The sequence below is a fragment of the Wyeomyia smithii genome, chromosome 2 (assembly GCF_029784165.1).
Source record: "Wyeomyia smithii strain HCP4-BCI-WySm-NY-G18 chromosome 2, ASM2978416v1, whole genome shotgun sequence".
Taxonomy (NCBI): Eukaryota; Metazoa; Arthropoda; class Insecta; order Diptera; family Culicidae; genus Wyeomyia; species Wyeomyia smithii.
This window is the reverse complement of record NC_073695.1, coordinates 23,898,528-23,923,985: the sequence shown is the minus strand read 5'-3', so window position 1 is coordinate 23,923,985 and position 25,458 is coordinate 23,898,528. Positions and strand designations below refer to the sequence as shown.

The following is a 25,458-nucleotide window of genomic DNA, read 5'->3' as shown; positions in this document are numbered from 1 at the left end:
TTCTGCCGACTATCGATCGAATGCTCTATGTTTTCCATATATATACCTATTTGCTTGCAGCCATTTCCGTTCCAAGATAATCCATTGAACTATGCACCGAATGCTAACGGTCAGCTGCCGGCCGCCAGTGCCGAAGCGATGTCCCAGGATGCACTAACCGCTGCAACAGTGGCCGCTGTGAGACAGCAGATGTGCAACATGGTCGCTGCCGCTCAACATCACCCTGAGGCAGCAGCAAATCTGGTAGGGTTTAACCTACCCCCGCATCACACTAACTTAAGCATCCATCCACCGGGAAATGCTGGCGGGTCCAGCACTGGTATTCCGGTTCCCAAACTTGGCTCGCCTGCCGTACCGAATCAAGGCCACGGTAATAATGGGGGAACTGGTGGAATACAAATACCCCGTCTGGGATCTCCTGCTGGTTCTAACATACCCACCAGCAAAGATCACGAACTCCATGGTTCTGTCGGCCTATCACATGGCAACAACCCAAGCACCTCCAACAACAACAACAACAGCAGCAACAATAGTATCAACCGTAATCAACACGAATCATCTCGCAAAAACAATCACTCATCGAGCGGACCCAACGTGAATCATCATCAGCATCATTCGTTGGCCCACCTAAACAGCGGCAGCCTCAGTATAACACGTCTTGGTTCACCCGCTTCCGCTCACGATCTTCGCATGACGACCCCACCGACGGAGGAGAGTCCACTTGCATCACCGATGGGTCTAGCGCTCGAACCGGCCGTCAATCTAGCGGTGGGTGGTGGTGGTGGCCAAGGCACCGACATGCACCCCCTCGGTATGCCTCCGCAGTACGGCAGCAGCAAGTCTTCATCCCGGGCCGGTTATTCTTCCTCGTCCTCACCGCCCCGACCGGAGCATCTCTTCCACGATCAGGACATCGCCGAACTGGTGGCTTCGACGCGAGCTGCTGCCGCTGCTGCTGCGGCTGCCGGCGCTGGTACGGGTGGCGGCGGAATGGTTCCCGGTGGCAACAACAGTGGCCCCTTCAGAGAATCCCCTCGGCCTGGGGCACCCATTAAGATGGAACCGATGACCGAGTGCCGCGGCGATTAGATGCCCTGTCCACGCCCGTCGTCAAGCGTTCAGTTAGGTTTAGTTTAGTTCCAATTTGGCTATGCAAGCATGGGGCGGCGGCGGCGGCTTACGCGAGAAGCGTTCTTGTTTTTTTTTTCAAAGAGGTGAAAACTTTTGGGATTTAGTTTAATTTGTATATTTTTTTTTACTTTTCTTTCAGTCTTCTGTTTTAACTTCTATTTTTTGTACTATTTTCTTCGATTTAAGAGATGATTTCACACATGTTATTTTTGCAATATGTGATATGATTAACTTAAAAAGGGTACAGTTTTATTAGGAGGCAAGCTACATAGAGGGAAAAAAACTTCGAAGGAGTTTTATTTATTTTGTATTACCGAAATAACCATGCTAGATCGTACTAAAACTATAACGATACAAAGCTGTGTGAGAATTGATAAAAAAAAATTGTGCAATAAGAGAAAAAAATTAAGAGAAAAATTGGATGGAACATTCCCCCCAGCAAAAAACCGTATTAACCAAGCAGATCGAAAGAGAAGCAAGCGGCGATTTTGTGGGAAGAAGTTGTTAGATGTTCTAATTCATTTTTGTGATTGTTTTGCACTTTTTAGGGTAACTGGGGATTTTTTATGCTGACAGCCCTAAACTCCGTACTGAAAATCATTTTAAAAAAGAATTCTTTATAACAGTAAAGCTCTAAAACTTTCCAAATATTAAAATACGATTTCACAGAATCTAGTAACAACTTCTTTCCACATTTGCCACACAGCAACTGCTTTCGAGAAAATAAAATTAACATTTTAATGTTCAAAAACCCTAACAAGACTAAAATTAAATTTCGAGGTTAAGTATGGAAAAACATGTACAAAAGCAAATCTTCTTCGGCTACAGCAAACGTGAAGCGAATATGTATGATCAACACAAGAAAAGAGACGAGAAATTAAGCTAGAAATAAAAAAAAGTATATTTAAATACATTGCCTTCTTGTCAAGAGGAAACACAACCTCCATAAGTGAAATTTACATAGAGGAAAAGCTACATTTTAGGCAAAGAATGAAAAAAACTAAATTATCACAAAAACAAAGCGTTTGGCCTAGATTCTATTTTCAAGCGACAGCCACCTTTTCATTTTAGCAAAATGACGGACACATTTTTGCGTACACGCGTACAAAACTGCGCATGTATTTTCGATTGATCTTTTTTGTTCATTAAAGAGACCAGTTTATGTCCCCCAAATCAAGAAACAATCGAAGAGAACTAACCAGCAGCAAAAGATCCGAGAAAAGAAAAACCAAAACATCTGCTCATACCGAAATCGTTCACTTTTCGGCTAACGGTGGTGGAAAATGCGGGTGGTAAAAAGAGGGTCACAAAGGACACTTATTTATTCTTAACAAGCATGTTTCGGACGATTATAACATTTTCGGCAAACCAAACAAACAAGGATAATTTTAGGCAAGAAATACAACAAAAAGCAAAGCAAAAGAGAAAAAGCAAAGCAAAAGAAACCAAAACCTTTTAGAGTAGAGCGAGGGAAATTTTGTAAAACATTTCGGCCAATGTGTTCAAAAAGAAAGCAAAATTTTAAGCAAAAAAAAAAGAGAGTAAAAGAAAATATATTTAAATTAATTGAAACGACAAAAATTTAGAGAAAAAGTGCCTTCCACCCCTTTTTATGAGAAGAAATTTAATATATAAATTACTTTTAAACGAACGGAACGAAGAAGAAAACCCCGATAGCGAAACAAAGAGATCAAATATCGAGGAGACAAACATAAACTGTTTATATCTTTAAAAGAAATTTTAAATTTGGAAGTAAGTCAAAATTTACCCGTTTCGGAAATTGTTACAGCTTTTACGTTGAATGGGAAAGTCATCCCAGTAGGCCAACAAAGGGCGGACCCACCGATGACTTTTTCTCGAGTTTTTTCTGTTTATTTTCTGTTGGAAGAAAATTTCGTTGTCAATGTGAGAGGTTGTGTCATCTAATCAATTTTTCTAGGTGTGCACTGTGAAAAATCCTTTGACAGGACTGGTAGAGAGTTCGTGCGAAGGATGCTAACGAACTAACAAAAGCTTACAATTACACCCACACACACACGAACACATATTGCAAACCGATACGATGCACCCACGCTAGAAAGCAGTTGAAACAAAAGCAAACAAAATAAACCGGAAAATAAAAATGAATAGAACATTACACAACTACAGAAGCCTGAGTTCTGTCGTTTTCACCCCACACTGAGCAAATTATCGCAGCAAAACATACTATTGATGTATTATAATAACACGAAACCAAAACCAAACTCACATAGAATAAATTCATTGCAGAGAACTAAGTAAACTAGCAACACAGTGACTCAGTACCGTCGTGATCCAATAAACTTTACGCCTACTAGAACACTTATTTAACAGATATAATTGGACGTATTTAATCCATCCACTGACTGTTGATCGCTTACTGTGACAGAAGAAAGTCAAACTCTAAGCTTGCAGCAAAGCATAAAAAACTTGACAGTGAATACTCTTTCACTGCAAGCACTCCGGAAGGAGTCAAGTCAAGATCAAACTGGGTTGCTTGATTTGAAATTATGACTTACTATGATCTCGAACATTTATTTGTTATTCCACTCGAGCCAATCTTCAAACATAAAAAGACAGGATTCTCTGAATCATGTTTTCTATGTTTCAACCTAAGCAAACATTTGATTAGCATGATGATGCATACATTGTGTAGGATGTGCATTGGTTTTCGAGACATCACAGAGTCTACTATTGAAAAAAAAAAACCTTGAATATACGTGTAGAATGAAATATTAAATTTACTATTATTTCGTGATTGATCGAACCAACCGATATCAAAACCAGCTCGACAATGCAGCTACTAGCATTTATCCTAGTTTTGCACTTCTAGTTTCCGAACAAGAGAAAGAGTAAACAATTAAAACAATTATACAAAATGCAGTCCTCAATCTTCCCATAGTCCATGTTCATGTTCTCGTGCGTGCGGTTAGTGGTTTTTACCGTTTTTTTTTTGTTTCTTTCAAACCACAAGCTCTGCCTGCAAAACCAACGTGGGCTTCAATCAAATGCAAACCAGAACACGGTTAAAAACTTAAAAAACGTTACACACTACGGAACGAACTGTTTGTTATCACTATACTCTATATTTTCCTTCCCATGTATAAAAAAAACGCTCTTACGCAAGATGCAATAGATTTTTGTTGACTGTATTCAAAATGTACATTTTTTATTAAATGATTAAACACTACTGTAATTTATTAACCTAACATTACCAGTACATTAAGTAAGCAAAATAGATCAAAACCGATAGCAAAAAAAGAAACAAATAAAAACAAGAGAGAGACAGCAAAACAATAGCAAATAAAATGCGCCACCAAATGAATCAATCTAACTAGCGAAACTCGAAAACGAACTAGCTTCACACCCAAAATTAATTTACTACCTTCAAACACACATTCTACGTTTCTAACGCCTCATTCAGTCTGTTTTGAGTTCGTAAATGCAAACGCAGGAATAAACCTAGCTCATCATTTGTTCAACGCAAACGCTTGCAACAGCAGCATTATGTCTTCTTCGTAAGAAAAGAAACCACAGAAACAAACGAATAAACGATTCAGATTCATGCAGTCTAGTGGAAAGACACATGAGCGCAAAAATAAATAAAAAAAAACAAACGGAATGAGAAGGAATTAACATTATTTAACGAACAGAAAGAGAGAGAGAGAAAAAGGAAAAAAGCAAATCAACCAACAGGTAGTAGAAGGGAAAAAACAACATTAAACTAAAACTAACATGGATAAGAATACAAAGGATAAACATCGTGGACAAAAAAAAAAACAAAACAATTTATCAATAATCATTAGTTGGCTATTTGTCACAGTGTACCAATTTATTCGATATGAAATATAGTTTAAAATAATGCATCGCCGAGTTTGGTTTCAATGGTTTTTATCACAATGTCCTCGCCTGTGCGTATTATAATTATTATGAAATTTTTCAATACTTGGAAAGAACGTTGCTTTTGTACTTCAACGAAAAACCAAGGTAAGCAAATCGACCTTTTCAGAGTTACTAATGTTTCACATTCTCTGTACCAGCACATCGATCTCTAAAAGTGATAATGTCGATTCCATCAACCTGGCTAAAACCAGCTCAATCAAATTTGGTAGGGAACCTTGTTCAGACACAATTTGTTACAACTCGTGCTTAACTGACCGTTTACCGATCTAGGGCCGAAGGAATTAGAGCTGTCCAGCTTCTTCTGTCTTCTGTCCTGGATCTCTGCTAAAGATATTTTGGCAGTTCTTAGGCGTTCTGGATACATGGCCAGACCACTTAACCTGCCACACTGTATTACTTTCACTATAGCAGCATGTTTGTATAGTTGGTACAACTCGTGATTCATGCACATGCGTCACACTCCATCATCATATTTACCCTCAAGTATCGATCGCAGGACTTTACACTTAAAACCTCCGAGCACTCGATCGATCAGCGTTTTATACAGCGCTGGTTTTATGCGAGTTTGCAATACCTTAGCTGGTTACGTAGTCCCAGTTCGCAGCCGCAACTCGTTGTTTCACTTCACGTGTCATATCGTTGTCACTTGTCACAAGCGCACTAAGCTAAACGAATTCATCAATCACTCCAAATCGTTTCCCATCAATTTCCATTTCAGCACCAACACCACCGGAATTCTCACACTGCCTGCCAGATACCATGTACTTTTTGGCAGAGTTAATGACAAGTCCCAATCTCGCTGCTTCCCTCTTAAAAGGCTTGAAGGCCTCCTCCACGGCCCTACGGTCGATATCGATGATATCAATGTCGTCCGGAAATCAAGGGGCAATTGAGATTTTGTGATGCTCGTACCGGTTCTTTGCACGTTTGCTCTTCGTACTGCACCTTAGAGGGCGATGTTGAGAAAAAAGTTGGAGAGTGCATCCTCCTTCAGTCCAACATACATGACAACCTCGACTGATGTCTCGCAAGCTATCGGCACGCATGATTCCGATTTGTTATCCGCCATTTGTTGGTGGATCGCATGGTACAAACGCTTGCTTCACGCATTCAGAAGTTCGTCCGGGATACCAGCCTTTCCAGCGGCCTTACCGTTTTTCAGCTCACAAATTGCCTCTGTAACCTCATCTTGTGTAGGCAACTGCACAGATTGTTCATCGCTCACAATCCTCGTCAGGGGCGGACGAAGGGTGACTTGAGTTGCAGGTGAGAACTGATTTGGCGCCCCAATCACCCCCGCTCGTCAATTTCAAGTTTATATTACGTGCTTTCACTTAGAAGCAGTGATGGAAACGAAACGAATATGATGCAATCGTCGTTTATTCATCACATGTACACTTCACGATGTGTACAGGCCATGACTAAACTTGAACAGGGATACCAAATGTGCAGATTTGTCTGCAAAACGCAGATGTTTGGAGTCCGTGTTAATTGATTTGCAGATATTTGCAGATTTTCCACGGTTTCTGCAGATTTTTGTCAGAGTCTCCTTATATTTGCGCAGATTTTCTTAAAATGTGCGCATTTTTACAGACTTTTGCCTGCGCGAGCGAATTTTTTTGAGATTTTTTCCAGATTTCGAGCACATTTTTCCGGTTTTTCGAGCAGTTGCAGACATTTTTCAAAAACATCTGGCATCGCTGGATCCTCTCAACCCATAATGAAATGATGATATGGTGCATAGGTTTCTGGGAGAAAACAAACACATGACTAGACTACATCAGCTCTGAGAAGCGATTCGATCGTTGCGTTTGTCTCTCCATAGGCCGGGAGGAAAGGATAGCAACAGGGGAATATCATGTCGCCTGAACAGCAGCAGAGGTGTGGTGCGGTGAGAGGGAATGTGTTGGGGAAGGAACTTCTTCGGCAGCGGTTGAGTTTTAGCGAGAGTAGGAGGGCATACACTGTCATTTTCTTTCTTTTTCTGACAAAAAATCATATTCATGAGTCAAATGAATAAGGATATAACAAGTTCTGATCCCTCTGTGTAACAAAGACGAATAACTTCATTTACCGAGTTGTGCACATTGAGAACCACGTGTTGTGGTGTACACTAATGAATAGAAATATATCGTAAAGAGGAAAGCAAAGAGAGTGCACCAGTACCGATACTTTGTTTTTCGCATATTGACGACGATTTCAACGCATCTTAAGCAGGTATTAGACGAAGCAAACATTTGCTATTTTTTGGTACGGATTCTATTTTGTGCAAATAAAACTGCTTTAGGCTTGTTTTATGTGTATTCATTAATCGCTAGAGGTGATTTTTTTCCTTCGCTGCTTAGAAGTAGGCACAGCCAAACAGGCCTTGAGAAGTTAAAAAGCACTCGTGGAAAAAACAGGAACCATCAGGATTATTTTTCAATAAACTGTTCTTTGTTCGTTGACGTTTTGCCTTATTTCATCTTTGTTCGTTCAGGGTTAAGTCGAAAGATGTTATGGGCAGGGTTGCCACATTTATAACTGTATTTTTCTTTGAAAATATCTATATATCTGTATCTCGGGCCAGCGTTGCTAAACGAGCGAGAAGCATAACATAGCCACTCCTTTCTGCTTGAGAATGAGATGTGTGCTACGCTTCTCCAGTCGTTCGCACACACACCTTCGAGACACTCTTTATTATTCACGCACTTGCCAGAGCAGCAGCCAGCAAACAACCGCTCGCAAATTCTCTTCTATCTTTTTACTCACGCCGAGTACGCGAGTACTCGAATAAGAGTACTTGACAAGGAGTGCTTGAAAAAATGTGCCCGAAAACGAAAATGCTTCGTTCACCGACTCACGCATGCGGTTTGTCAATCGCTGAACTGATGCCAAGTAGTTTTGTATCGTGCACCGACAGCCGAAAGTGGGGTGATAAATCGCATGCTTGAACGTGTAGGGTATCGGAATACCTACTCGCAGTGATGCCACATTTTTATCTGTATTTCGAATCTCAGGAAATCACCTCAGTGATATTTCAATCTGTATAAAAATCTGCATATTCACTGAACATATCCCTTAGAAGAAAAAATACGCAATATAGTTTGTTCATTGACTCATTTATGCACACGTTTACGCGTAACATATAAATATAATGAAAACTCCAACACGCTCAATAGCATTTGAGTTCATTTTCGATTTTCAACTACCTACATCGAAAAGTTTATTTCGCGACCTCATGAAAACCAAAAAAAAATGTATAGTTCTGTACTATTTCTAGAAAATATGTAATTTGTATATACAGATATCTGTATGAAAAACACACAAAAAATCTGTATAAGTACTGATAAATCTGTATATGTGGCATCCCTGCCTACTCGTCGAAATATTCTTTTTGCCACTCCGCTTCGTCGTGCCTTGTCACTCCGTATCGTCATAATGCGTCTTGACGGTCTTGACAATCACCTCCGCTGGTTGTGCTCGCGAGAAAGGGAGGTACACGCGAGTGGGAAAGTACACGAGCGAGAGTGTGTGCGAAAAAACTCGCAAGCAGCAACGCTCGGTAGTGTGAAATAAAAAAAGTAAAAGAGAACGAGAAACAGTGCGACAGGAGTATCTCTAGTGTGAGATTTTGGTAGCGGCGAGAACGCCACTTGGAGTATCGCATGCTTTTTGCGAGCGAGTTTATCAACGCTGTCTCGGGCCAAATAATCTGTATTAAAAATCTGTATCGAGCAAACTCAGAATGTTGGATAGGGGAAAATTTACTTGCAGAACATATTCAAACAAATTCATTCTTCTCTAAGTGATGTTTATACAGGTTTTTGTTAAATTTATTTTTTAAAGTTTTCGTTAATTTAATATTAGTATCTCCTCCTTGGTCTGCAACGTATCTTTCAGCTTTTAAAATTGAGATCATTTGCCTTTTCTGGTTTCAACTATATATTTAAAAAAAGCGTTCTAAACAAGCAGAAGAGTGTGGATTTTTTAAAAAAATTCTCACAATTGATCTGCAATGGAAACTTGAAATTACCATCCCGCCTAATGGTGTTCAACAGCGCAGATCAAGTTAAGTCATTTGTTTCAATGAATCTTCCGGTCAAAAAGTTTTTTTTTTCAAGCGTGCGAAATTCGCTGGGCAGCCCTTATCAGTCAGTTATTGTTACGAATTTGGGGACTTGTCGCATCAAATCGTTTAAATTTTCCAATTTCACGAACGCTTTGAGATTACTTAAAGCTGCCATTTTCACAACAGTATCGGTGAAATCGCACCTCTTTGCAATTTGTTTTATTGCAAATTTCCGCTGAAACGCGAATTACAGACAACTTGCAAGCAAAATGCAAACAACTTGTACGGTCAGATTTATCGTATACCAGCATACGAGAGTGAACGCGATAGACTACGATTAACGAAGGCATTCAGTCGTGTTCGCTCTAGTTGACTGGTATACGATCAATCGGGCGTGCACGTTATCTGCATTTTGCTTGCAAGTTGCCTGTAATTCGCGTTTCAGATGCAATCTGCAATACGAATTTCTAATAGAAATCCTGACACGTTCATTTTCGCGCTTCGTTCAAGTCACATTACATTTTTTGACGTGGGACTACGTCTTTGTTTACTATACTGGGATGCATTCTGTAAAATTGGAAATGAAACTGGCAAATGTTGCGTCAGATTTCAAACGTTAATAACAACATAACCACATGATGGATAACAATAACCAATATGTTGTTGGATAGATAAAATGTGTAAAACGCTAGTTATCATTGTTACTTCACTGTTCAACGGTGAAAATTGATAAAAAGTTACAGGGAAACTTACGCGAACAATGAACCAATTACATGCACGCATCCCTAGCACAGATGACGTGAATGGACACCAACCGTTCCCCGTGACATTCTCTGTATCAATATCGATATAAAAATTGACAGTCTCCCCGTCCCAATAGGTCGAATTATCTTTGCTTTGGTGAGCTTAAACTAAAATGATATCTCGAAGGTAAAAGTTTTCCGAAGAGTTTGAAACAGTCTCCATTTTTGAACAATTTCTAAACCTGCTATCAAAACCTCATAAAAACTGATGTCTTGAAAGAAAACATGCCGGTGAAAGCGACAGTACCAGTGGAGTAGAGAACCGCAGGTCTCTCGTCGTCTATGATTGCAGCGGTACTCTTCTATTCGTACATTTCAGCGGTACACTTCTATTCGTACTGCAGCGGTACTATTCATATTGCAGTGGTACACCTTCGTGCGTACATTTCTATTCGTGTGCAATTGAGGAAAAACTGCAATGCTGCTGTTGATGGTGATTGAAAGTTTATCTCATAAATATGATTACCATTAATTCATAATAATTCAACAAGAGTGGTAGATTTTGCAACGGATATTTATTCAATTTTATCTTCGATATTCACTAAATAATCATGACCGTATAGTATCGAAAGAATAAATTCCACATAAACACATGTATAGAAGAGTAAGCGCCTGTGAATGCTTGTGAATTTTTGGTTTATTTACTAAGATTCATTAGAATCTCCTTTTACATTTCAAAATGGTTAGATGATATATTATTATTCAAAGCTTTACCATAACAAACGTATGTGTAATAGCAGTCTTCGTAATACAGCGAATGTAGTAGTAGGTAAATGAAAAAAATTTTCAAGCAAAAAACAAAAATGGAATTGTTGATTGTTATGGTTTTTTGCTGGAACTTGTTAATAATTTTGTTAGACATATCTTCTTATGTTTGCCAAGTAATTAACCTTCGTAAGGGCTTCAATATTATTTCGAAAGTAAGAACCATATAATAGATTTGTTTTAATCAGAGTTAAATAAGACAAAACCATTTATTAAAATAACGTAAGTATTATTGGATTTGGTTTTCGAGGATATAGAGTTAATTCTGACTTTGACGCATTACGAGGAATTCTTGGTGCTTTTTCAACAAGAATGATATGCTTGTGCCTTGTCAAATACATGTTTTTTGCACACAAGAATACTACAGGCTAATACTAATATCGCCAAATATATACGATATTCTTTCGAGTGTTGTTAAATATATTTCAAAAAAATGATTTCCAGGGGAGGCTGAAAATAAAAATACGTACAGTCGCTGAGCAAGCACCTTGATTCTGTCTGCAGGCTCTGTATATTTTGTAACAAATAATTCCCTAATTACAGTGTTTAGTCCCACGTCACCATTTCATACAACCCTAGGGCTGTATACCTCGTAGTATTCTTCATCGATACCTACATAATGCTGATGTTGTTTTTTTTACAAAACTTTGAAAATCGAATCAAATTCTACCTTTAAAATTGATTTCAGTTCGTCGGTATAACAAAAAAATCTGTAAGATCTGTATTTTAGGCAATATTCTGTAATTCTGTAATACAGATTCTGTATTGCTTTTTCAGTTCAAAAATCTGGCGTCTTTTCATAGGCCTGCGTTTCACTGCTTGTACGTTTGTTATTGTTGTTCAAGTTGCAAAACCAAAATACAACCGAACACGAAATCTCTTAATGTCGGAGAAAAAAATTTAAAGTAATATTTTATTGTTGTTCAAAAGACTGCCATTTGCAATAGGTGCTAGAGCAACCGATCGGACTACGTTTGTTTTTTACGTTTTTCGATGTACCTCCAAGTTGCGTTCTTGAACATATCTGAGGCTGTCAAATGTTGAAAACAAACTAAAATCCAGAGGAGATTCACTACTGTCAAATTTCATATATGTGTGCGTTATCGCAGATCAACTCTGGTCCATGATGTTTGTAACTATGCACAATAATGGGGGAAAAATCACCACCAACACATTCATGAAAGTTTTTTGCGGTTTCTCGAGTTTTGATAAAATAAAACGTTCGAATTCTATAATATTTTACATCGATCAATTTCATGACCAAAAAGAAAAAAACCAAAACAAACGCCATGTTAATCGCGAACACAGACGGAACACGACGAGTGATTAGACAAGACACTTATTGCTCTTACAGATATAAAAGGATAATATTTCACCGTAATATCACGAATTCATTGAAGCATGCTCTCCGCAGATATGGAATACATATTGTGCATAAAAGTGTCAACACTTTACGTGAACTTTTGGTCAACCTGAAAGACAAAGTTCCACAAGACGAACACACTGGAATTTACAAAATACCGTGCAAAGACTGCGACGCGGTATATATCGGTCAAACGCGAAGAAAAATTAAAGTGCGGCTCAAAGAGCATAGAAGAGCAGTAGAAACGAACAAAACTAGTGAATCCAGTGTAGCAACATATACAGTGATTAACCAACACGAGATACACTGGGATAACGCGGGTCTGATTAAAAGCATCAGTAAAATTGGTCTCCTCAATGCCTGGGAGTCAATGTACATTGCGACATCTAAACAACCATTGATGAACAATGACGATGCGCCGATCAACTCATTTCTCTTCACCTTGACAACGGGGAGAAAGTAATCTCCAGCTCACTCTCTTCGACGTGTGCGATACAACGTACGAGAATTTTAACCAGTTGGACATGGGATCTCGTCCTGTCGATGGGAAATGTATAGCCCGAAACCGGTAGACGAAAGATAATTTTAATATTATCCTTTTATATCTGTAAGAGCAATAAGTGTCTTGTCTAATCACTCGTCGTGTTCCGTCTGTGTTCGCGTTTATACGGGTTATTCGCGTTGAAAGAGATTTCGAAGGCTGTTCGCACTTACGTGAACTCTCGTATGCAATTGTCAAAATGTGCGTGATGGCAAAGCAAAAATATTTCCTTCCTTGTCTTTCGCATGCAAAAACCAAACAAATATCAACAACACCGTGCTAGTTCTTACGTTAGCGTTAAATTATTATAAAGTGAAACGTCATGTTGCCGTATATGTTGGTTACACGATGTTTGACAGATTGATCCCCCCTGCTAAAATCAGCTGATCGCAACTATCTCGTGGATGGTCTTATTCACAGAATGCAGAGTGTTCGTTGCGAATAATTTTGTATGAGAGAAAAAGAGAACAATACTGTTGCTTTGTTTTCTCGGTTTAACAAGCAGTCTGACTGTTTCGAATGGGAATTTGAAAAGGTGCGAGCAAGCTTTAAAATCTGTTTCTTCGTACAAAGTGGAATATTTGCGGCTTATTGATTATTGCTTTCATAGAAAAAAAAACCGTTAATAGACCTGTGGTGGCGTTGCGCAGCTCGATTCGAACGATTTTCGCTATTTTCGAGTAGGTCACATACTGCCAGCTATGCTTTAAGCTTAAAAGGAGCTGTCATTGTCATTTGTCCTGCGGCTCATCTAACCCGCAAAGTCGAAAAAATACGAAAAACGAAACATAGCGCCCCCAGCGATCATTTAGCGAGTTTTCTTTCAGGATTTTTACGGAAACCTTTCTACGGTTTCAGGGGAGGTTAAAGGAAGGATTCCAAGCCCAGTTATCTAAAACCCGAGCACTTGTAGGCACACGAACAAAATACAGAAAAATACAGATTTTTTTTAGAGGTGCATACAGATTTTTCAAAATTAAATCTAGTAGCTCTGATTCAAAGTTACGCATGCAGCAACTGACCGGACCGAAATTCGAAAATTGGCGTTTTCGGGTCATGCTTCATTTGGATGCAGTTGAAGTTTCTTCTTTGCCGGCAGAACTGGCTACGGCGGCATGTGATACTCTCTCCAAATGGAATCAAACCCAAGAAAGGCAAAGTCAATTCTAATTGGATTCGTAGCGTATTAAATCTTTAAAGTTGTTCGCCAGAAGCAAACGGCCGCTGATATGTGGAAGGCTCTAGGTGAAACCTTTGTGGAAAATCCATTTCATGCCAACGTTGCTAAAGAAGCAGTTGGCACGAATACGGAAAAAGCAAGGAACCTCTAACGAACTCATTTCGTTGCATCTTGTCCGGTATCTTAAGACCGCAGGAGTGAAAATGAAAGAAGGTGACTTGGTAGCTCAAGAAGCAGTTTTATACGAGCGTCACAGAATACTTCGAATCCGCTGCTGGTGAGTTGAGATTACCATGTCTTGCGAATTTTCCAAGAAGGATCCGCAAGGTTTCCGGGGTGGCTGAAAGCGAGTCACAGTGAACACCAGTGCCATATTTTTCCATCTGACTATAGATTTGTTTGGCTTCTGCCGGGCTGCGGGACACGTAATAGACCCGGTAGACCTAACCTCTCCGATGTTGCGTCTGCTATGCCGTGGTCCATGGGTTGGGTCGTTTTTTAGTAGTAGAGGTGATCGCTGGAGTTCTCGGAACGGATCGAATGATTTCCGACAACTGGGCGACCACAAGTTGGTCGCGGTTTTTATCAGGCAGCCTAAGAGAACGCATCTCTTTCACATACTTCCCATAATAATAAATGGCTCCCAGGTACGATCGCATTGTAGGGACGTCGTGCGGAGGTGGCATGTTGATAATTACCGCCAATATATATCCGGATCAGATCTGACGCCGTCCGCGTCCAGTATTCGGCCAAGATATTTCCCATGGCGCATGTTGAAACTGCATTTTTCTATAAGCACCGTGTACCCAAAATCTTGAAGGTGATCGAAGACTCGATGAAGGTTTCGTTGGTGTTCTAATTGGGTTCGGCTGCTTACCAAGATGTAGGGAAGTTGGAAATCAGGACACCTTTTTTCGGTACTAATTTGATCTAAGTCTAAGACCTCCTACCTGGTTTGGAGGTACGATATTGTCCTAACATGCCATTCGTTCTAGATTCGAAACCTCTAACAATTGTCCTGTATACTGATAGTTGGCTGCAAAGTCTGTGTCCAACAAAGAGAGAGGTCAAGTTTCGACTGTGAAATGTTATCGCGAGACGTATTTCTGAGCCGGATATTCTGTTGAAATGCGGGACTGTTTCGTTACTTAAAAATTACCAAATTTTCAACGGTTTCAACACCTAGAAAATTTCTCTCGTCACTTCACTAAGATCCAACTGAAGAAAACATTTGGTCGAAGTGACCCGAAATCGAAACAGTTGCTTAGTAACTTTTACAAGAAGTAAAATTTACAAAAATTCCACTCGCAAAAATTATATGTTGCGAAACCACATCAATATTGTGCGAAAATAGCACAACTGATGATCAAGATTAAAGCCAGTACAACGAATATGTGTTGGGCTTTGGGCATGACACATTTGAAGCTCTAGCGTATTTTAAATGTATTAGGCTGCTTCAAACCACTACAATCATAAAGCATCAACTGGTGTTCAGCCAGCTAACTGGCATCTCTATCTTATTTGCTTTGTTTCATCCACGGGGATAGCATCGCTGTCAGCTACCATACATTTGCCGCGTTACCTATATCACTGGCACTGGCACCCGAAAAATGGTTAGTTTACCCTTATCTTATATTAATTCGAGTAAACCGGCTAAATGTTGACTGCAATTATTGATAGCATGTCAGACAGGTTTGAGCGATTTCTTGAGGGTTTTACATGGTATGTGATATTCTAAGTGATATTTGGTATATTAATTGTGTCCCAAAAAAAAGTGAAGCAAACTATGACAGCAGAGAAAGTAGTTTTGGGATAAACGGTACAGAAATAGATGTTCGTAACGCATGAAGGCTACCATTTGATCTGTTCACAACATTTGGCATTTACCTATGACTCTGGTTTTATTTACACGCATTCGGTTCTACGTTACTGGCACCCTCGTCGGTTATTTCTGCGGCAAAAAATATCGCCAATGGCTTATTTGACTACAGACCGTGCTTATGAGGACGACTCATCGTTTATATGCACCAGCTCAGCTTACGAAAATGAACCACGGTTTTCTGAGTGCACCAAAACTGATCGTTCACCCGAAACCAAAATTTCTGATCTCTGTCAGTGTGTCCATTGTACGACTGTTGCGTTATGCATTTCACACATATTTTGTGCGCAGTCAGCGCAATTATTGTGCGTTTTGAGAGGACACAATGCATTGGTTGATAAAGGCTTGAACTTTTGCGTGTATCCCAAGAAAATCAGGACAAATGCTAGAATATGTAAAAGAAGTTAGGATGCTTAATTAGGATCTTAAAATCAGGACATGTCCTGCTAAATCGGAACGGATGCTATCCCTACCAAGATGTAATCCAGGCCAGTGAGCATAGCATCCATAATCTGTTTGAAGGCACCTGGGCTGATTTGATGCCGGGTGATAATCTCGTAAACTGGTGTAGGCCTTTATGCGTATTGATAGTGAGAGGTGTTCAACTGGCTTCATTCATTGACCTGCACCTAAAGGTAGGCATCGGACACATCGTTATGGGTGAAATACTGACAGTCAGCCAGAGCTGCCAAGTATACAGATTTTTCTGTATTATACAGATTTTTTGACCACGATACAGAAATGATACAGAATACAGAATTCATACAGAATTTTGATTTTTAATACAGATTTGTACAGAATTTTAGCAATCGATTTTTTCATTCTTACTTATTTTCCGTTGATCTTCCGCCACTCGTGGAGGCGACTCCACCCAGGACCCTAACTTACGACCCGTTGTTCAACGGACCGGTGCCAACGGCTTTACTTCCTCATGCGATGGAATGCGTGATCCCAGAGATTTTTCACCTCAGAAAATCTCCCGGTGTCGGCTAGGACTAAACCTAGACCAGTTGGGTTGGTTGTGGGTGGATCACTCCACCCCACAACCATCGACACCCATGTCGGCGTTGGGATTCTAACCCAGGCGTCAAGCGTAGTTGTTCGAGTTCTGCTGGGCGTCTGGCATTTACTAAGCGGGAAATTCCTTTTGTTTGATTTCTTCTAGACATTCGACATTTGGCTAAGCGGGAAAACTTTGGAACAAAAATACCGGATTCTATTGCCTTTCTAGCAAAAAAAAAAAAAAAACACGGTTATAGACCTGAGTTTTCTTTCAGGAATTTCACCCAACCTTTTTACGGTTTCAGGCGAAGTTTAAGGTTGGATGCCAAGCCCAGTTACCCCAAACCAGAGCACTTGTAGACACACGAACAAAATACAGAAAAATACAGATTTTTTTACGGGTATGCACCCGTTCAAAATAAAATCTGGCAGCTCTGCAGTCAGCCATCTTCTTGTACATATCTTCAAGCAGTTTGGTTCAAGCACAGTATTCAAGCCTGTCGAAAGATCTTAGCATATTCAAACCATTCTTTTGGGCTTCCGAAGGACTATAATCAGGGCCGCCCAATCCGAGCTGTCGATCTTCTTCTGGTTTTCAAGACTTGCCAACCGATATAGTTCCTCCTTAACAACAACCGACAACATGAGTGTTAAAATCGATCTCCATATCATGTTTTTGCGTTCCTGTATGGACCACTCACTGCGAACAGAAACATTGATCTTTTGTGATATCGCCCAGGTGTCTGCTACATGTATTTCGCACTTCGATCAATATTGAGAGTTAGTCTTTCTTCTCACCCTTATTGACGTTGACTAACGTCTATATCGAAGTTAGGCCCCTGAATTTGAAAATCTAGTAATTCAACCAGGGAAAACCAGAGAAAAGTGGTCAGGTTTTGAGCGCTTATTTTGCAGTCATCTATAATCAGGTTTTCGAGGTTTTGGCATCAATCGATCAGAAATTTTTTTACGGTTAAATTTATGTAACAAAAACAAAATATTGTTTGAGATACACTATTGAAAAATTGGTAATTAATATCGATTGTCTAAATCATACCGCGCAGCCAATCACTACCTCTCTTCCCAAGCACAGTCGACACTAACGGATACAATCGATCTGACTTTGTTGTTATTGTTGTTGTCACTTTCTGTTTCCGATGTTTATGCTGCTGCTAGCGGAAAAAACCTTGCAAATATGCATCTTTTTGTTGGTGTTAATTTTACGACAGCGGCCGGCGCCCAATCATTCTGATTCCAAAACCGCACCAGTGACATGCGGACGCTAGATGATAGCAGCTGAAAGGAGGAAATACAAAAGAGTACCGCTCATCTCGTGCCGGTTTCACCCGTAATGCTGGTGGCATTAGTAGTAAATGGCTACTGCAAAACACTAAAATGGCTGGAATTCTGGACGGACTAACCAGGAAACTATAATCGGCAACTGGCACCTTTTGGTGCCTCGAAATTTTGGTACAGAAGCGGCTAATTGAATTTTCTGTTTTACCAAATGCTGCTGCTAGCGGAAAAAACCTTGCAAAAATGCATGTTTGTGTTGGTGTTAATATTACGACAGCGGCCGGCGCAGCTTTCGAGAAACATTTGTCTTTACCATTCCATCATCTATGTAGCCCCTCCTTCTTTCTAATTATCTGACGAAGCCTTGGTATTAAACGTATCGTTCGAACATTTCACCCCATCAGTTTCATTATTAAACCGTACCGGATACATACGGACGCTCGGTGTTAGCAGCTAAAAGGAGGAAAAACAAAATAGTACCGGTCATCTCGTGCCGGTTTCACCTGTTATGCTGGTGGCTGTTAGTAATAAATAGCTACTGCAAAATACTAAAATGGCTGGAATTCTGGACGGACTACCAGTAAACGAGAATAATCGGCAACTGGTACCTTTTGGTGCCTCGAAATTTTGTTACAGAAGTTTTGTAGATGAAGCGTTGCAATTCCCTCTACTATTTGCTTCAATGGAATATTTTTTTTTTATAAGAATGCGGTAGTCAACGTCATGCGGTCGTGTCTTGAATACCACCCTCATACTTTTTTTTACTTACTAGCAATATTTCATGCACATGTGTTCTTTGATTCATCATATATAGTTCAATTGTTTCCAATCGTGCACAAGTTTTCCATAGAAACGCTGCTGATTGTTTTTCGCTTATAAGAGTTCCGAATACCATAGAAGGAGACTGAATGATACAAACACGATATTTATTGTATCCAAGTTCACTTGCATTCAACGGTATCGCGAGAATCTTTGAGATATTATCGCCAGTGATACAAATTTATGAATCCAAATGATCGTTAGATTGCGTTCAACTGTTTGCTTCCCGGAGCAAGTAGGTATCATCAATGCTTACGGAAATGGTAGCATTAGCATGTGATATTTAAAATCACTAAGAATCATCACGGTGAAAGCACGACGTGGAGTAGCCGAATTACGCCTGCAAGCAACCAACATTTGAAAGAATCGTTGCGATCGCTCGAGTGCAATCGTTTACGATTATTTCGTGAAACACTCGCTATATGTTGCTCGCTCCACCTAAAGCAGGCAATACTGAAACAAAATCATCAAAGAAAGCTACCATATATTTCTTTGCTATAAGTTGTCTCTTACATGCGTGAGAATGTGTAACTTTTATTAGCGATGGTTTGCTGGGATTGAAAGCTTATGAATAGCAAGTTCAGAAATGATACCCGAATGATTGTTATGCGACACGATTTTTTCCATCCTTGCCGACACCGAACAGTTTGGATTCTGTTATTCTGTTTAGATTCGAACTCACACCCACCCACTTGTCAATGCGAACTCTTCTTGTGGCAAATTTGGTCTTTCTATTCCATATGCTATGTTCTGAATTCTGCAACTTTCTCTCGGTTGAAACGCAAGCTGTTCGGCATTTCGCTTTTGATCATATAGGTATGCTTTTATCTTCATAGAGATGCAATGTTCGTTTGAAACGAATATTCAACGCGGTTTAGTCTAGCAATTACTTGCTATCCAATATCCGTAGTAACCTGGTATTACATAGACCAAATCTCAATGAAGAAAAATGGGAAGATCGAATCATGATTCTCTTTCATCTATCATCTTTCATCTGATTGTTACTTCAATAAATTAAGCAGCCGCTTAAGAACATTATTATTATTTTCATCAAGTAACAGAGGCACGTTCCAAACATTTCTAAAGAAACCGTTGTGAATAATGAATGATACACGATTTTTATTCCTTCACTTATTAGGAAAATTCAATAACATTGGTATTCTTATATGTATATACATTTAGATAGTATTAATTCTTCTTATACTCAATTCGTTCCACCTTAACATCATCTCCAACCAGCTGGTACACGTACGTCACAACGGTGGTGCTCTGAATGTCCATCAGCACGAAAGACGGAATCACGGCAGAATCGAGCGCCGAGTACGATCCGGTTGCCGAACCGGGGTTGATGTAGAACTTACTCTCATGTTCATACGCTTCGAACTTATGCGTATGTCCAGAGATCAAAATATCCACATCAAGCTGCCGCTGGATGAGGGCCAACGCTTCAGGATCACCCCAGGGTACGACCTGGTGTCCGTGTGTCAAACCAACACGAAATTGACCTACCGTTACAACCTTCTGCTCGGGATAGTTCATGTTTTCGTCGAAATCACCACGAACGATGTGCACATCATTAGCCAGCGTTCTCAGATAGTCGAACGATTCTTTACTGCACAGATTGCCAGTACAAAGTATATGATGAATTCTGCCCGGGACCAGCAGCTTTTTAAACTTGGCCGGCAAGCTGCTGCATCGCTGCGGAATGTGCAGATCGCCTAGCACTAGCACCAGCATTGTTGGTAGGATTTATCGAAGACGACGGACGAGAACACCAATGGACACTCAATTATCACAGCGTAACTGGGGGTAAATCTATTCGGATGAGGGGATAGATGTTGAATAATTAATTAACGTTACAAGTAAACTAACGGTTTCAAAATAATATGTTTTACCTGTGCTTACTGCTTGCTCCGGACCATAGGTTAATACTAATGCTAAATGCGATAACTGTGATTATACTAAATCTTTATAGGTATTTATTTAATGAGAGAAAAACGAAACACCATATCTACGGTGCATTTAGCAGATTGCCGAGTTGATAAAATACTGTCAGTCAAGTGTCAACGAATGACAACCGATGAATTTCAGTCGGTTTTACCAATTTGTTGCTAGATGGTGCTGTTAGCGCGTAAAAGATTGTAGTAAAAATTTCTGCCCATGCGGTTTGACAAATTCGGGAACATTATGTGTGAATATAATTTTCAAAACTTCTTCAAATTCACACCACCTATTTAAATTGATGCAAATTTTAATAAAAGTTTGCTAAGAAGAGCCAACACATTTTTCTCCGTCTTTGTAATATTGCACACATATTTTTTAGAAAAATATGTGATAAATTAAGAGGTTCGTTCGGTGAGATAAGTGACTTTTCACCAAAGCACACTTGTAAACGTATAGTTGGGTAAAGTTGGTTTAGTTTTCTCCAAACTGTAAATTATTGCATTTCGTTGGTCTATTTTTCTCTGTTTTTCTATTTTCTTTCATTGTGAGAGCATGTACATGAGAGGGTTTCAAAATCAACACATTTTCTAAAACAGAATATAATTCGAAGATAAAAAGTTACTATAGCAGTTTCGAACTCTATTTTGTTGTCTCAGACCCTCTCTTTCTTAAATGATAAGAGATGTTGTTGTAGTAACAATAATTCAATAGATTTGTTTTTAAAGCAACCCGTAAAAAAATTCCATGTATTTTGCGGTGAGAACAGTGAATGGACAATGTTTTTTATTGTAACCATAAAAACATTGTATTTTTACTGCAAGCCTGCAAACGATTTTTGTCATTACCATGCTTTAACAACGTTTGTTGTTGTTGAATTTTCCACCGACAATAATTTTACCATTAAAAACATTGTCAGTGACTTCTGAATATATGGGAAAAATGCTGTTAAGATACATAACAACCCCTCCTTTTTATGGTAAAAATGGCAAAAACCATGTTTTTTATTGTTCTGGACAATGATATTTAATGTAAAATTATTGTATTTACAATAAAAAACATAGTTATATTATGGTATAACTATGTACAATTACAGTAACTTCTAAGGTTGTTTTAATGTTATTTTTTTTCGGGAAAGCAAAGCCTTGGTGCTACATTCCGATGCGGAACTCGACCTTCTGTTTATTCATATACAAACTTCGCAGCCGATTGTTTAGTGTACAGGAAAACAGTCTTTTCCGAGCCGAGACTCGAACTCACGACGACTGGCTTGTCAGGCCAGTGTCGTACCTCGAGATCGTCTTTTGTTTTTATGTTCTATCATATATCTCCTTGTTTATAACAAATATTCATCATGTGAACAACATAATATAGCTATCTTTATTATTTTTATGAAAAAGTTTTCGTTTTATTTTAACTTTTTCTAATTTCTTTGAATAGAGAACAAAATATTTTCAATTTGTGTCGATTATTATTTTTCGTTCAGTGTGGCATTCTCGGCCAAAAGTTCGGAAAACTGATGCATGCCTGTCATGTCAATTCATTCCGTTCCGTTACTAGTGTGCGTGAAGCAAGGCAGCAGCCATCAGCGAAACCGACAGTACCAATTAGAGAGAAAAGAAGACCAATCATTCAGGGGGAAAATAAGCCTTCAAAAAGACGAATAACCAGGTACAGTGTGGAAAAAATTCAATCTAGTTGCGTGCAGGAAAAATCCGTCGTAGTTTATCGTTTTCCGCGGTCGGGGACAGTTTTTCCACCCGCGAGCTTAAGTTTTCTTCTGTGGATCTTTATTTCCAATTGCCATAAATCGCAAAAACAAAAAAAAAAAGTTGCAAATCGATATTGCGGTGTGCGTGTGCAAGAAGGAAAGGCAAAAAAAGGGTTTCATCGCTTCAAATAGAGCAGCAGAAGGTGAAAAGTTTTTTCCTCCGCGATAACCGAATCAATAGAATAGAAATGTATGAAAATTCGAGAGTGTGGTATCATTTTCACTGATTTTCATCACTAGAATCGAAGTGCAGGCGATAGTTACAACAAAGGAATAGTCTGTGATTGCAAGATCTCGGGTGGGTTTTCCTATTTACACCTAATAACATAACTATCCGGAAGAGGAAAAATTTATTGCAAGCCTTTCTCCGATTCGTAGCTGCGTTGAATGCTTCTGGGTGAAATCGAAGAAACAGGAGTATAGTGTGCTTTAAGTTGAATCAATTGCCATTGGAAATTGCAATTAAAAATTGTTAAAAAAAATTAATGAAGACCTCATAATTCCTGGAGTGGAATTAAACTAGCGGAGATAGTAACAAAGGAACCCCAGCCGAATGAACGATTGCGAAGAGCACGAAGTCTAAATAAACTCTGCTGCGGAGAAAGCCAGAAATTCCCAGCAGCGTGAAGGAACAGCCGATTTTGTTAGTGGCGTTTTAGGTTTTCCTTTTTAGTGCTATCTGTGATCCTTTGAAGGTAAGTCTAAGACGTCTAGTTTAAAATGAGTCATGCAATCAAGATGTCACGCTGATTAAAGTTAAGCTGCACGATTACCAAAGGATTGTTCCACATACACATTTCACTCGTGCGAAAAAAAGTCAAGGTTCTCTGTAAATTTTACTTTGTCTTTTGAGCGATAGATTTATTTACAATGGTTCTCGAAAATAGGGATTTGCTTGAATGACTTTCTTTAAAAAAAGTTTTTTTATTGTTAGTTTTTTATCTCTTTTCAAAATTTCGAAATGGATTTTCATATAAAAAAAATTGTGTATAAGTAAAATGTTTTGGTGTCGATCCTGCCAGAAGTCGAACTAGCAATCTTCTGATCTACAGAACCCGTTTTATAATAATTAAAAATTTAATATATGACTTTTGATTCTTTAATAAACCCAAATATCCCGTTAGTGTAGTAATTGATGCTAATGCAAATTATTTTTAAGGTGCACAGAATTGTGCTTGTCAGTTCGAGCAATTTTCCGGGAAATACGTTACAAGATTACCATTGAGATGCAAACCGTTATTGATTTTTTAAATAATTTTAATAGTTAGACAAACGGGGAATTGCGTAGCCTTATGAGTTCGAATCTTAGTAGAATTAGGTCGTTCGATGTCAGAGAGACTATTATGTGTGAGCTTATATTTCGGAATCCCTCCCCCTTTGACCCTTTTCTCACACTGAATTCTAAATTCAAAAAGAGTCAGGCCGATATACAGTTGAAAATGAATTGAATGAAAATAATATCTCTCCAGACAGCTATAATTGGCAAGAGTACTCTACGAGGTTCGTGCGAACCTCCAAGACCGATTTTCTCAAAATTTGAATGATTTTCAAATTACATGTGATGTTAACGAAACACTCTATACACTTATCACAACCTACAATAATTTTCTAGCTGATTGCATCAGATCTTTTACTCAAAGAAAAGGGGAACATTGTTCATGGATAACATTAAGCCTTATAAAATTAATTCAAGTTCAAAATAATTACCTTGAACAAGTATAATACCATCCCAATGATACACAGGCAAAGGAAATGCTGATTCATGTGTCTAAAAAAGTAATCACTGCAAAAATACTACAAGGTATACAGCCCTAGGGTTGTATGAAATGGTGTCGTCGGACTAAACACTGTAATTAGGGGATTTTTTGTTACAAAATATACCGAGTCTGTAGACAAAATCAATGTGTTTGCTCAGCGACTGTTCGTATTTTTATTTTAAGCCTCCCCTGGAAATCAGTTTTTGAAATATATTCAACAACACTCGAAAGCATATCGTTTATATCTGACGATATTATGCCTGTAGTATTTTTTCGTGCAAACAACATGTATTTGACAAGGCACAAGCATATCGTGCTTGTTGAAGAAGAACCGAGAATTTTTCATAATGCGTCAAAGGCAGAATTAACTCTATCCTCAAAAACCAAATCCAATAATACTTACGTAATCATAATGAACGGTTTTATCTTCTCTGATTAAATCAAATCTATATTATGAATCTTACTTTCAAAATAATACGGAAGCCCTTACAAAGGTACTTTAATTGGCAAACATAAGAAGATATTCAAAAAAAAAAATTAACCAGTTCCAGCAAGAAATCGTAGCAATCAACAATTCCATTTTTGTTTTTGCTTGACAATTTTTCATTTGCCTACAACTACATTCGCTGTGTTACGAAGACAGCCAATGTACGTTGATTATGGTAAAGCTTAGAATAATATATCATCTAACAATTTTGAAATGAAAAAAAAAATCTGAATGAATCTAAGTAAATAAACAAAAAAATCACAAGGATTCGCAGGCTCTTACTCTTCTATAAATATGCATATTTAGGAATTTACTCTTTTGATACTATCCGGTCACGAATATTTAGTGAATATCGAAGATAAAATTAAATAAATATCCGTTGCAAAAATGTACAATTCTTGTTGTGTATTTATGGTAATCATATTTATGAGATAAACTTTCAATCACCATCAACAGCAGCATTGCAGTTTTTTCTCGATTGCACACGAATAGAAATGTACGAACAAAAGTGTACCATTTCAATACGAATAGTACCGCTGCAGTACGAATAGAAGTGTGTCGCTGAAATGTACGAATATAAGAGTACCGCTGCAATCATAGACGACGAGAGACCTGCGGCTCTCTCCTCCACTGGTACTGTTGCTTCTACCGGCATGTTTTCTTTCAAGACATCAGTTTATATTAGGTTCTGAAAGCAGGTCTAGAAATTTTTCAAGGATGGGGATTGTTTTAAACTTTTAGGGAAATTTTT

General features: G+C 38.8%; 3 protein-coding genes across 9 annotated transcripts in view; 2 read left to right on the top strand and 1 right to left on the bottom strand.

Moving 5' to 3' along the window:
- The window catches only part of LOC129719467 (protein bric-a-brac 1-like), a 376,548-nt gene extending 371,542 nt beyond the window's left edge, over nt 1-5,006 (top strand). For 2 of the 4 annotated variants that reach the window (XM_055670810.1, XM_055670807.1), the window contains one exon: nt 61-5,006. In XM_055670810.1, the coding sequence (XP_055526785.1) occupies nt 61-1,089 (1,029 nt within the window). In that variant the 3' untranslated portion in view covers nt 1,090-5,006. The remainder of the gene's footprint in view (nt 1-60) is intronic. The other 2 variants (XM_055670811.1, XM_055670808.1) reach the window with 1 other exon arrangement.
- A 14,844-nt stretch (nt 5,007-19,850) lies between these two features.
- Nucleotides 19,851-20,812, bottom strand: LOC129722904 (vacuolar protein sorting-associated protein 29). The gene is made up of 2 exons (XM_055676749.1): nt 20,647-20,812; nt 19,851-20,566 (listed from the first exon to the last, which is right to left on the bottom strand). The coding sequence occupies exon 2, from the start codon at nt 20,486-20,488 to the stop codon at nt 19,940-19,942; it is 549 nt and encodes a 182-aa protein (XP_055532724.1). The 5' UTR covers nt 20,489-20,566; nt 20,647-20,812; the 3' UTR covers nt 19,851-19,939.
- A 1,445-nt stretch (nt 20,813-22,257) lies between these two features.
- The window catches only part of LOC129721766 (serine/threonine-protein phosphatase 6 regulatory subunit 3), a 30,833-nt gene continuing 27,632 nt past the window's right edge, over nt 22,258-25,458 (top strand). For 3 of the 4 annotated variants that reach the window (XM_055674690.1, XM_055674689.1, XM_055674688.1), the window contains exon 1: nt 22,258-23,158. The gene's annotated coding sequence lies outside the window, so the exon portion shown is untranslated. The remainder of the gene's footprint in view (nt 23,159-25,458) is intronic. The other variant, XM_055674687.1, reaches the window with a different exon arrangement.